General features: G+C 47.0%; 1 protein-coding gene across 3 annotated transcripts in view; it reads left to right on the forward strand.

The window, feature by feature from the left end:
* Positions 1 to 12,708, forward strand: part of WDFY4 (WDFY family member 4) — a 280,348-nt gene that overhangs the window by 206,049 nt on the left and 61,591 nt on the right. For all 3 annotated transcript variants that reach the window (XM_047759613.1, XM_047759614.1, XM_047759615.1), the window contains exons 45-47: positions 3,252 to 3,372; positions 6,714 to 6,799; positions 8,545 to 8,607. In XM_047759613.1, the coding sequence (XP_047615569.1) occupies positions 3,252 to 3,372; positions 6,714 to 6,799; positions 8,545 to 8,607 (270 nt within the window). The remainder of the gene's footprint in view (positions 1 to 3,251; positions 3,373 to 6,713; positions 6,800 to 8,544; positions 8,608 to 12,708) is intronic.

The raw sequence follows: 12,708 nt of genomic DNA on the forward strand, positions 1-12,708 counted from the left end.
GATTAGTCAGATGTGGGCTAAATCTGGTAAAGGGCTTGTGAGCTAGCGACTGATGTGGGTATAAATTCTAGGTGTAAGTTCTGACAATAATTGGGTACACACAAATGTGGGACAGATCAAATTACATTTTGGTCTGAAATCCACTTCTATTACTCAAGACCAGGTCAATCAAAATTATGCTTATCACTTAGCGTACGATGATTTCCCTAGTATTAAAAATTCTACTCTGATGACCCTAGACAATTTGCATATATTGTGATAGCTAATAGGCAAGAGCTGTGAACAGCATCCTATGAACTGTGGCCATAGCTCCACCTGAGGAAGAACATGGATCAGCTGATTCTTTCTGTTCATCAACCTTGAGGGCTGGAACTCTGATCTGTTGCACAGAACATGGAGAATATAGTGTTGGAAAAGAGACTAGGTCACAGCTGTGTGACTAATGCAGCATAAGGTGGAACTCAAACCTGGACTCTATAGTAGTAAACTCAATAATGTTGTTCGCAATTTAGGCTTCCTTAGAATTTGGGTCTGTCTGAACACTCCTGCCCTATTGTTCAATTCCTACAAACAGGAGAAGAATGACCATCTTTCCTCCTAAAAACTCATTACTAAAAGCAATTTTTTTTTTTAAATCTTCTTAGGGCCACACCCGCGGCATATGGAAGTTCCCAAGCTAGGGGTCGAATTGGCACTGCAGCTGCTGACCTATACCACAGCCACAGCAATGCCAGATCCGAGCCGCGTCTGTGACCTACAACACAGCTCACGGTGATGCTGGATCCTTAACCCACTGAGCTAGGCCAGGAATTGGACCCGTATCCTCATGTATGCTAGTTGGGTTCATTACCACCACACGGGAAACTCCCTAAAAGCATTTTCTAGAGGGCTCTTTCTCATGTCACCGCTGTTTCAGAGTCCTAGGTTGAGAATCTGTCTGCACACAGTAAACTGAAACAAGAGAGCAAGTGGGAGGAGCTCTGTAAATGCCAGCCTGACTGCCCGCCTCAGGGAAGAAAAGGTACTGCTGTGTGAGCTTGGGTTTTGGATTCAGAGGACCTGGGTTTGAATCCAGTTCCCCATGACCTTAGAAAAGTCACCTCTTCTCTTTGAAATGCAGCTTCCTCATTTCTGATATGGGGATCATAATAACACATGTTCAGTAAGGGTTCATTATGCAGATCAAATTAAATAAGGACTGATAAGTGCTGGATAGGTTGTAGAGCCTGACAGCAATCAGTCCACCCAGCAAATTGCCCAGAGCTCCGGGGAAGAGGTAGAGGAGGAGAGCCGTGGGCATAGATCTGTGCCCCCATGAGCTTTATTGTCAGCTGGGGACCGAAACCAAGCAAAGGTGCAGCTAAGGTGCAGAGGATGTTTGCTCTGCCCCCACAAGGATGGGGCCACAGGACCACAGAGGAGTCATTGTCGTCCCTGTCACCAGAGCCTTCACCTGGGATGCTGTTTGGCCTAAGTTAAGGGTATGAACCAGAATAACCTCTGTGGCCTCACTGGGAGTCAAAGAAATTTAGGGGGAGCTCAGCTTAGCCCCAAAAGGAAGCATTAATAATGAACAAAGGACCTCAGCCAGCAGTAGGTTTGAATTAGAACATCTGAGCAGAAGCATCCAGAATCAAAGCCACATTTGTGTTTGTTCAATCCTACAGCAATGTGGCTTAGGGCAGGGAACCTGAGAGGATTGTTCTAAGAAGGGGCAGGAGAAGCTGCAAAAGGTCTGGCTGTGCAGGGGGCACTGAGCAGCGGCCTCAGGCTCTGTCCCACATGGGGAGCCTTCCCTTCTACTCAGCAGTGATCACTCTGTATCATGTGCAAGTCCGAGCTCTTAGCACTATGGACCTGACCTCTGACTGGAGAAGTCCTGCCAGCCCTAGTGGTGGCCTGATCTCTCTCCGTTTCCCCTGGGAGTGTGGCCTATTCTGGAGGCTGGGTAGTGGGGGCGGCACCAGCATCTGGAGCTGGGATGGGAGTAGGTGAAATCCATTCCTGGCATGGGGCTCTTTGGCTCTTACTTTTCAAGGGCTAAGGTACTTGGGAGGCCCTTCCTTTCTCAAGTCCTAAAAGCATTTCATCAGAGCTTTTGTGGTTATGTACACAATGTAAAATTGCTATGTAACTCAGATGTTCAGAAATGTCACTGTCAGAGTTCCTGTTTGGGCTCAGCAGAAGCAAATCTGACTGGTATCCATGAGGATATGGGGTCGGTCTCTGGCCTCACTCAGTGAGTTAAGGATCTGGCATTGCCATGAGCCATGATGTAGTTCGAAGACGCAACTCAGATCCTGCATTGCAGGCCAGCAACTGCAGCTCAAATTTGACCCCTAGCCTGGTAGCCTGGGAACTTCCATATCCTTCAGGTTTGGCCCAAAAAAGCAAAAAGCAAAAAAAAAAAGGAAAGAAATTTAACTGTCCATATGTCCATAACTGAAGTCAAATTTACTTTTCGAGTGCCCATTTGTGTTGCTGATGGAAATGCTGATGGAAAGCTTCATCTGGTTGGTTATCTGAAGATATTTTAATTACTTCCAGTGCAGAAATTCAAATTCATGAATCTACCTTCTTCCTCTCCCTTTCCTCCCCAGGGGAGAAATTCTGACCCCTTGGAGAGGCATCAGGCCTAGGTGGACCACCCTTGATGGCCTCTACTATAATGTTGCCAGTCGCTGGCTCTGGGCATAGTGCTCTGGGTCAGGGGTCTGCTGTGGATGCTGGGGTCATTGTCTTCCAGCCCATCAGTGCTCTCAGCCCTGCTACCCACCTCCTTAGGGGTTCAGAGTTCTCTGCTACTTTCTCCCATTTTACACTAGGCTCCAGCCCAACAGACAGCATGGCTGGCTCCATGTAGTTGGAAGCCATGCTAAACATGGCTCAGCCCTATGTTCCAGGAGCCTGAATCTCTCCAGACTTTACATATCTCTTTCACCCTTGCCCCACCCCATCAACCCACTTCTGCCCTTTGTACCCAGAGAGCCTTCTCATACTTGTGCTCTGCACCTGTGTGTCACTGTCTGTCCTGGAGGCGGTCCCCTTGCTTTGTTGCCCCTTCCCTGGGTAAGGCCAATGCCCCACCCTGCTCCTCAGGGCAGGGCTGACACAGACAGGTGCTCAGACAGGGTTTATCAGGTGCTGGCATCTCCTCCAATATGCCCCAGAAACTCTCGTGGGGCCTCAGTGCAGGCAGGGGAACAAGCCCACTAGACGCCCTCACACCGAATGTCTTGCTTCCTTTCCAGCATCAGCGATCCATTCATTTTCAACATGTGCAGCAAAGACAGGTCCTCTGATAACTACTCGTGTCAGCGTCACAGCTACGGTGACCTCAGGGAGCTCCGGCAGGCGCGCTTCCTCCTGCAGGTATGTCCCAGGAGGGAGCCAGAGGGAGGGCTGTCTCTTCAGGTGAAGTGTGCTCCATGTGCCAATGAGGCCCCATCTGAAGTGAGAGGTACATCTCTGTGGCCCCCTTCATGCCTGTGCACAGCCCAGCGTCCTATGGGACACCCGTGGATCCTCCTGGCTTATGTCGGGCTGATCCCCTGGCTGGGATGGAGTTCCGTCCTCTGCTGCACTCTCTCCCCAGTTCCTGCCATTTGGTTGCTGGGCCCTTCTCTTTCTGACTCTGTCATTTAGGGTCCAGCCTCGTTGCTTTATTTTCCCCTTGACCTGTCCCAGAGCTGCCTTGGAGATTCAAAAATATGGGCCAGGGCAGCTCCACTGTCTTAGGGCAAAGCTGATGACTGAGAGCTGAGTGCCCGTCTGTCCTGTTCTAACCGTGTGGACCCCTCTGAGGGCCACAGACCCTCTTCCTCCCACTCCCCACAGCTTCACCTATCTTTAAGCTCAGGGTCATTTCCCTGAGTGGGCTGAGTGGTTTAGAGATCTCCTGAGTGTCCCCTCCAACAAGGCTCCACAGCCTTGTCCAGTGCATTCAAGGGCTCAGCCAGGTACTAAACAGAGCTGATTTCTACTAGAGGCAGAGCATTTCTGTTAGCGCATCACAATCAAATGCTTCTCATCCCACCTCGGAGAAACATCACCTGGTTTAGAAGCATCACCTCAGTGATGAAGGACTCTGGGGCCCCCACTGGCCTTAAACACATCTGCTTTCACCAGCTCAACCTCAGCAATGGCTGAGGTGCATCTGTGCCCATAGACCTCCCAGGCAGCTGGCAGAGGAAGAGGAGGGACCACCTTTGTAGGAAGGGAGAGGCCCAGATCTCGCCTCCCACACTCAAGGCAGGGTCTCTATTCTGCAAAGGCCAAGAGAGATGGTGTTTGGCCCTTGGGACAGAATAAGTGCACCTTTCATTTGTTAATTTCTTTGTCACGTGATCCCCCTACAGGAGGCCTCATTCTTATTCTCTGAAACTAAAGCTGTGGAAGCTCTTCCCCTGGGCTCATTCTGGGGAGGATCAGCTGCCCTCAGACAAGGACCCAGCAAGCTGCTGGCATCTGCCACTCCTCCTCCTCTCCCTTCTTCACAGCTGCTTCTTCGCACAAGGCTGGTTCTGGTCTTGCCTGCCCTTGGTGCCCTTCTTTGAGCAGAGAGTGAGCTAGTCAAGGGCGAGTGGAGGAGGCCCTGCCCTGATGGTTCTGACTGCAGCCAGCGTGGGTCCTCTCCCAGCACAGCTCTGCAGTTTTAGCAGAATCGGCACCCCAGTGGGCTCCCATTTTCCTCCAGTGAACCAGCAATCATGTCTTTTCCACTATTACATATATAGCACTTAGCACGTTTTGGGCACATAGCAAATACTCAAAAATTATTTTTTAAATAATTGTATGTTTACCTTAGCAGGTGCCATATAGTAGCAAATAGGTCTCAGTAAGTGACTTTGTTTCTCTTCAACAAAAAGGGATTGTTTCCAGAGGGTTGCTTAGCCTGACAGTGGTGGAAACTAGACATGGGAGGGCACATGTGCATGGCCAGGTGGGGCTGGGAGAGCTTCATGAGCAAGGCCACCCTTTGTCCAGCCCTAGATTCTCCCAGAAGAAAGTTGGAGCCTGGGCACTCCAGGTTGCCGGGGCAAGCTGTAGCCTCCATAGACTGGACATTCATCATCTATCTGCACATTATTTATGCTTCTATTTGTAGAAGAATGTCCGAGGCTCTTATGCATACCTGCAGAGGAGAGGGGTGCGACATTATCATTTCAGATCCCTTTCCTCTGCTCAGGAATCTCATGAACCTAACTTTGAGAACTCACTTCCAGAGCTGGGTAGGAGCAGGACCCAACTGTTGCATGCAGCACTCCATCCCTGGCTCTGACCTTCACCTACCTCATTTCTCTCTCCTGGCCCAGGTCTTTCCCCTCTGGGACCCTCCCTGGAGCCCTGGACATTCTCTCCCCGCCCCCATCTCATCCCTGAGCCTCATCCTACATATAGACACTCTATCACTATTCCAAGTTTGTTATTTACATGGCATGGATTAGAGGGGAGGGAGAGAGGAAGGAGAGGGAAAGGAAGGAAATCAGGTAGAGTTCACGTAGGCATTAACGAAATGCCCTTGAAATGCCATGGCTCTGTCAGTGTTGCCATATCAAAGTGGCTCATAAAAGTGGGCTTGGCAAAGCACCTTGTGCCTTCAAGTCTGTAGATCAGCACAGGATGCTGCCCTGATTGGGACTTGCACCCACTTTACCTGCTCCCATCTGGTAAGATGACCCTTTGGTTCAGGAAATCAAGCCCTTGACCTGGAAATAAAAGTGTCTCAAGGTGTCACTGGACACTTTCCTCTCTTTGTTTACTTGTCATTTGTCCTGGGAGTGGGGCTCTTGCTTCCTGCTTCAGCCAAAGGAACTCTGAGGTCCCCTGCCCTCCTGTGTATTCTGTGGAGACCCCATTTGTCACTGTCACCAGGTCCTTTTTATCCCCCATAGGAGATTGAAAGGACTAAGTAGGAAGGGTTATCTGTGTCAGCCTAAATAAAGAGGTAAACTGAGGCAAGCTCTAATTACCATAAATTGAGTTAATTTAAGAATAGCAGAAAAATAGCCATTTGGGAAATGCAGGCTGTAGCCAGCTGCAGGCGAGTCCACTGAAAGTCTGGGGTTGACTCTATCTATGGGCAAGGAGTGCAGGAGGGGAACGTCCAGCCAGAGTCCAAGCAACAGGTTCATTTTGACGTTTGAGGATGGAAGGGACTTGGGGGATGTTCATTGGTCAGGAGGTCAGTCTCGATCTTCTATAAATCAGGCATTTACAGGAAATCAGTCTCTCCATTCTTCAAGCATCGTTTTTCTGAGTGCACATGTGTGACATTCACTATTTCATATCCTCCAGTTCCTTTTTTTTTTTTTGGTCTTTTTAGGGCCACACCCACAGCATATGGAAGTTCCCAGGCTAGGGGTTGAATCGGAGCTGTAGCTGCCAGACCATGCCACAGCCACAGCAATGCCGGATCCAAGCTGCATCTGTGACCTACATCACAGATGCAGCAACACCGGATCCTTTAACCCACTGAGTGAGGCCAGGGATCAAACCTGCATCCTCTGTGGAGACCCCATTCATCACTGTCACTGGATGCTAGTCAAATTCATTTCCGATAAGCCACGACGGGAACTCCTATCCAGTTCCATTTTAGATTGAAATCCCTTTCACTTGACACAGAGACCCAAATGACCCTCAGCCAGTGGCTCTGTTGCCTGGGGGTATCTCCAGGAAACTTCAGGAGCAGTAAAAGTGGTTTCTCTTTATAGGATATTGCCTTGGAAATCTTCTTCCAAAATGGATATTCCAAGTTTCTTGTCTTCTACAACAGTGATCGGAGTAAGGTCTTCAAGAGGTAAGGGTTTGACTATCCTTTGCTAAAGAAACTGATCATGAATCGATAGCGGTAGAACAGCTCTGTTCACAGGAGAATTGTTCTCAAGCTCACAGCAGGCTTTAAGTTAGATCCAAGGAAGAACTTACCCACAGAACTGCTGTGTTATGAAACAAAGTATAGAGAAAGCTATAAAAGCTCCTTTCCTAAATCCTGGGAAAAAGGCTCTATTTCACGGACTGAAGGCCTTTGGGACAGTAATTATTGAAGAGAGAAAAAATTGAGCAGACACAACATATTTAATAGGCCTTCCAGAATTTTCTGGCATTATTTTAAAAATTTCCAAGTAATTTTTTTTGGCTTAATTTCCCTTTTTGATCCCAGTTGCCAATTTTACTTGTTCTGACTTCATATTTCTTTGGAAAGGATTCCAAACAACTGATTTCCCACTTCTGCATGCAACATCTTTTTTTTTTTTTTCTTAAAAAGCATGCTGTTTTAGTTTAACTTTTCTTTCTTCGAACAGATTAATCAGTCTAAGGAATTTAAGCTAGAGTTTAGATTTTTAAACGTATTTACATTATTATTAAAGTTATAGATATATGGATTTGCAGAATCTAAAAGGGCCTGAAGCAAAGATAGGTTCTTAGCCATAAAGAGGCCACACAGAAGCTGGATTAATAGAGGGGTACTCACTTTCAGCTCTGCTTTGAGCTGGAAGTTCTGAGGTGGGACTTGGCATCCCTGTCCTCGATGCCCCAGGCCATTTTGTGCTCAGAGGTTCTAGCCTTGCCTTCCTGTGGGCCCTGGCCAGTCACTGGCTCCAGGACCAGCTGCTAAGTCCAAAGGGCAGGGCCAGAGTGGAGAAAAACAACTCTTGTGGAGCGGCTGTCCAAGCCAGCTCTGGGCACGTCTCCATTGACTGTGATTCTCCCTTTGAGGTTCTTCCAAGCACTGCTGTTATATCACCTCCTAAAATGCCTTCAAATTCTGTTTTAGACCAAACTAAAGAAGTAGACATGCAATGCTGAACCTCATGTTCATTTTCCCTTGTGATTTCTACACATTAAGCAAAGTTTTTTCACAGTTGAGCTGTGAAAAAACTTTCTTTTGGCGGGGGCGGGGGCCAAACCTGAGGCACATGGAAGTTCCCAAAGCTAGGGGTTGAATCGGACCTGCAGCTGCCAGCCTATGCCACGGCCATAGCAACGCCAGATCTGAGCCCCATCTTCGACCTACACTGCAGCCCATGGCAACGCCAGATCCTTAACCCACTGAGCAAGACCAGAGATCAAACCCGAGTCCTCAGGGATACTAGTTGAGTTGTTACCGCTGAGCCACAACAGGAACTCCAAAGGAGGAACTCTTATACATCCATAGGTCAGGCAGTGAATGAATGGTGTCCAACCACACCCCACCCAGCTCAAGGGGCATTAAACTAAGGTGGCACTTGTCTCTAGTGTACCATAGTAGTTGCTACAATCAGCAATGGAAATGCCAGGGCCTGGTCCAGAGGAAGTCTCTAAAACATGTAATGTTTATTGTAACTATTGTTTTATTGTTATCATTGCTGTTGTTAAGGCTAGGGCTATAATGGCCGAGGGGATGAGGGGGTGCCTCAGAAGTACACCCAGATATGGGGGCAGGTAGGGCACACTGGAGGGGCAAGAATGGACCCAGCCTCTTGCCTGGCCCTGAAAATGTGTCCCTGGTGGTGGGAGAGTCTTGACTCTGCTGATGGAATGATGCTTTCCCTTTTTGTCTAGCTTCTGCTTTTTCCAACCCAGCTTGAAAGGAAAAAGCTTCACGGAGGACCCACTTAATCTAAGGTAACGAGTAACGGGTACAGGGAGGAGCCCAGCTACTCTCTCTGGGCAAGGTTTGGTCTTGCTTTGATTTTCTTCATTTGCCTGATCCTACTGTCAGGAAAGCATGCAAAGAGCACATCAATCTGCTTTCACTTAATTTCTCTCTCTCACTCGCCACACTTCCCTCATCCTACTCCTGCATCCTACTCCTGAGGTTTCTTTTGCCAGTTAAACCTCTACACTAGACTTGAAGCCCCAAGTGCTGTGTGGCTTGCTCAAACCAAAATGGGGCCTTCTACCTGTGGAGGGAGAAGCAGGTTGCCCATAGAGGTGTAAACCCAGGCCCAGTCTTGGCATCAGGCCCTTAGGTTGGGGTGGGAGCAAGTCTGTCCTTTCTATCTAAGACTCTTTGAAAGCTCAGAAGCTAAATAAATAAATGTCTTGTGATGTGCAGATAGATGTTAATTTGTGAATCAGTGACATGGAGCATCTTTCCCAGGAAACAAAATGCTTACAGCCCCTTCCCAACACCCCGTTACAAGTACCCAGTTCTTTGGAAGGACAGATCCGGTCACTAGGTGCTTTTATTTCAGTTCAGAATGGGAATAGGGAGAGGATGTGGTTGCTGGTTTTCTTCAGGAGTATGTGGGGCTAAGGTGGGGAGGCGTGGTGTTCAAAATATTTGTAATGACTATGGAATGGGTGCCATAGAGTCATTTAAAATTACTTATCAATGGCTTATTATGTGTGGTGTTTGCTGCTTGACGGAGCAACAAGAAAATACTCAAAACCTCCCGTTTATTAAATTTACATTCTTGTGAGGAAGACAGAAAGCAAAATGAGTGAAATATAACGTGTATTAGATAATAATAAGCATAAAAACCAAACTCAATATCAGTAGGTGTTGAAACCTGAGATGGGATGGTAGGGGAGGCCCTCACCAAGAAAGTAGCATTTAATTTAAGACTTGAACAAAGTGCGGAAACAAATTATTCAGATTTGCTTCTGAAAACAAATTTGGGGAAAGAGCATTTCAGCCTGACGGAAGAGCAGAGGCCCTGATGGGGGTATGGTAGGCTTGCCTGGGGCCACAGTGGTTGGGATGCAAGGAGCCAATGGGAGGAGAGCGGTAACCGAGCTAGTTCATGTAGCCTTGGGGCTCATGGTAACTGCCTGCTTTTACTCTGAATAAATGGGAAGCATTGGAGGGATTATGTAACTTAACTTCTATTTTAAAAGACTCACTCTGGGGAGTTCCCATCGTGGCTCAGCAGTAACAAACCCAGCTAGTATCCAGGAGGAAGCTGGTTTGATCCTGAGCCCCACTCAATAGGTTAAGGATCCAGTGTTGCTGTAGCTGTGGTGTAGGCTGTCAGTTACAGCTCTAGTTTGACTCCTACCCTGGGAACTTTCATATGCATATGGGTGTGGCCCTAAGAAGACAAAAAAAAAAAAAAGAATAAAATAACTGAAAGACTCACTCTGGCTGCTGTGTCAAGAATAGACCATAGTTGGAGTTCCTGTCATGGTAGAGCAGAAATGAATCTGACTAGGAACCATGAGGTTGAGGGTTTGATCCCTGTCCTCACTCAGTGGGTTAAGGATCCGGCGTTGCTCAGAGCTGTGGTGTATGTGACAGATATGGCTCAGATCCTGCATTGCTGTGGCCGTGGTGTAGGCCGGTGTCTACAGCTCTGATTAGACCCCTAGCCTGGGAACCTCCATATCCTGTGGATGCAGCCCTAAAAAGCAAAAAAAAAAAAAAAAAAATGGAATAGACCATAGTATGTCAAAGGCAGAATCTAGGAGACTGCTTAGGATCCTGGCTTTTGTGGTAATGCAGGTGAGAGTTGGTGGTGGCTTGGATCCAGAGGTGGAAGACAGTGGCCATAAAGATGCTGTGGAGTGCTTAGATTGTGGACATGTTTGGACACAATCGAAGGTACATCAGGTAAGATTTGTGGACAAGTGAAGTGGGGTATGTGGGTGTGAGAGAAAGGACTTAAGGAGAAGATGTAGGCTTGAGCAGTTGGGGGATAGAATGGGAAAGACCCCAAGATGAACTACTCTGGTTGTGTGGTGGATATCAGGGCCTCGATTTTGGACATGTTAATTTTGAGATATCTGTCAGACTTCCAGGTGGAGATGTCATGTAGGCCATTGGGTATATGATTTTGAAAGGCAAGGGAGAGGTGCTCCGGAGAAATGCACATCTAAGCTCAGGGACCGTGAGCTGTGATGAGATGAGGAAGCCCTAGTCAGAGTGCTGGTCCTAGGCTCTGAGACCACCTGAGTAGCCATGGCGTGTGGTGGGGTTGTGCTGCCCCAGCCAGCTATGGGCTTTGGAATCAACCTGATTTGGGCTGAGGAAGTGCTCTATAAATTATAATTCCTTTGCTCAGTTTTAGAATCACCTGTTTTGTATTGGGGGCCTGTTTATGGAGAATTGATTAAATACGGGCATCTGTGCTCTCCCAGCCCTTCTCCTACCAGCCAGTGTGTGCCTTCATGAATTTTGGGGGGGAGGCAGTGGTGGCTTCCAGGCTTAGGAGGGCATAGCTGGCCGTTGAATGAACGTGACCATTTTCACTTGGATTATCAAGAAAATCAGTGCCCAATCCATACACCAGGTCTTTAAAAAAAAATGCCTAGCTGCACTTTGGACACTCTGGTGAACACGGGCTTCTCATCTCTGAAGGAGGGGCATGGTCCATTCTGAAAATTTTCAACTGGCCCAAGATGCTTGGGCTATGCTGTAGGTTTTCATATCTTCAACCACCAGCTCTTCATGACTGATTTGGCCCCTCTAGAAGCCAGCCCCTTCATATAGGAAACCAGAGCATTTAGGTACCAGAGTTTTGCCTGGAATTTCAGTGGCAACACCTGCCTCCATAACTGAATTCCAAGGAGGTTTTGTGGGTCTGGATCCCAAGTGGAAAATGCTTGCAAAGCCTAGATAAGCTTGGAATCCGTATCCTCCATGGCTCCCTATGGTATAAAACTAGACCATTCTGAAGGCAGCATTGAGGCATAAGCAGACACCTTTGGGGTACACAAGGTTCTGCATGTATACAGGAGCTTTTAATATAAAGCCAGCTGGATCCCTTTGGATAAATGTCTGAGGGCCAGAAAGTTCCATGGGGTTAGACACAGGTGGGCTCTACAGAGATGTGAGATTAGGTGAGGTTACAGGGAAAGGGCAGCTAGTTGAGAATGTGTATGTGAAAAACACACATCTTTATACTTAAAGTTATCTATGCACCCATCTGTAAAGAGCTGGAAACAGCTTCAAAAACTAAATATGGAATACAGTAATCCTTTAAAAATTATGCCAAAACTCTTTTAAAAGACAAAATCACAAACATGCTGTCAGGTACCTGGAGAGATCTAGTTATTCTAATTGTCCTGAAACTAAGAAAAACCAAACAATTGTGCTGGGTTACATCATTTTCCAGTGACAGGTAACAAGAAACAGACGGTTTTGTGAATTTTTTTTTTTTCTGGAACATACTTTCTCTTGGCACTGAATGTCAAATTTGTCCTTGTCTAAATAGCAGAGTGGGAAACAAAGAAGACAATTCCCTTTTTATGAAAAATGAAAAAAAAGAACACCTCAGAATAGAATTTTCTGTATTGATTCTCTGAAAAAGTAGAGCCCTAACATTTGGACTTTTTTTCTGTATAGACATTTCTTTGCAATGCTCACATGGCCTGGCTCAGTTCCACTGCTTCCCAGTGATTTGAGTTCCTATTGAGCCCAGAGTTTAGAAAACTCAGAATACAAGGCCTGGATGCCTATCTGGTTCTTCCTCTCTTAAATCTCTGTTGCACACAGCATACATCTTTGAATGGGCTAAAAGCATCCTTCCATAGCTGTGGACACTGACATGGCCTGGAATGCTCACTTGCTGTGTCATCAAAGCAAAAATGTCCCTGGGCTGGAGGAAGCTGTTGGTTGTAAGGCAATGCTCACTATATCTGGAGGTTTGTAATTTCCGAAATGTTTTCTCAACTATATACCTTACTTAAATTAATGGTTAGGATGAAATTCATTTTTTGGCTTGAAGTCTTCCAGTTGAGTAAGTAGTGTCCTTTATAGATTTCCTTTAATGAAGGAGTTTC

The sequence above is a fragment of the Phacochoerus africanus genome, chromosome 15 (assembly GCF_016906955.1).
Source record: "Phacochoerus africanus isolate WHEZ1 chromosome 15, ROS_Pafr_v1, whole genome shotgun sequence".
Taxonomy (NCBI): Eukaryota; Metazoa; Chordata; class Mammalia; order Artiodactyla; family Suidae; genus Phacochoerus; species Phacochoerus africanus.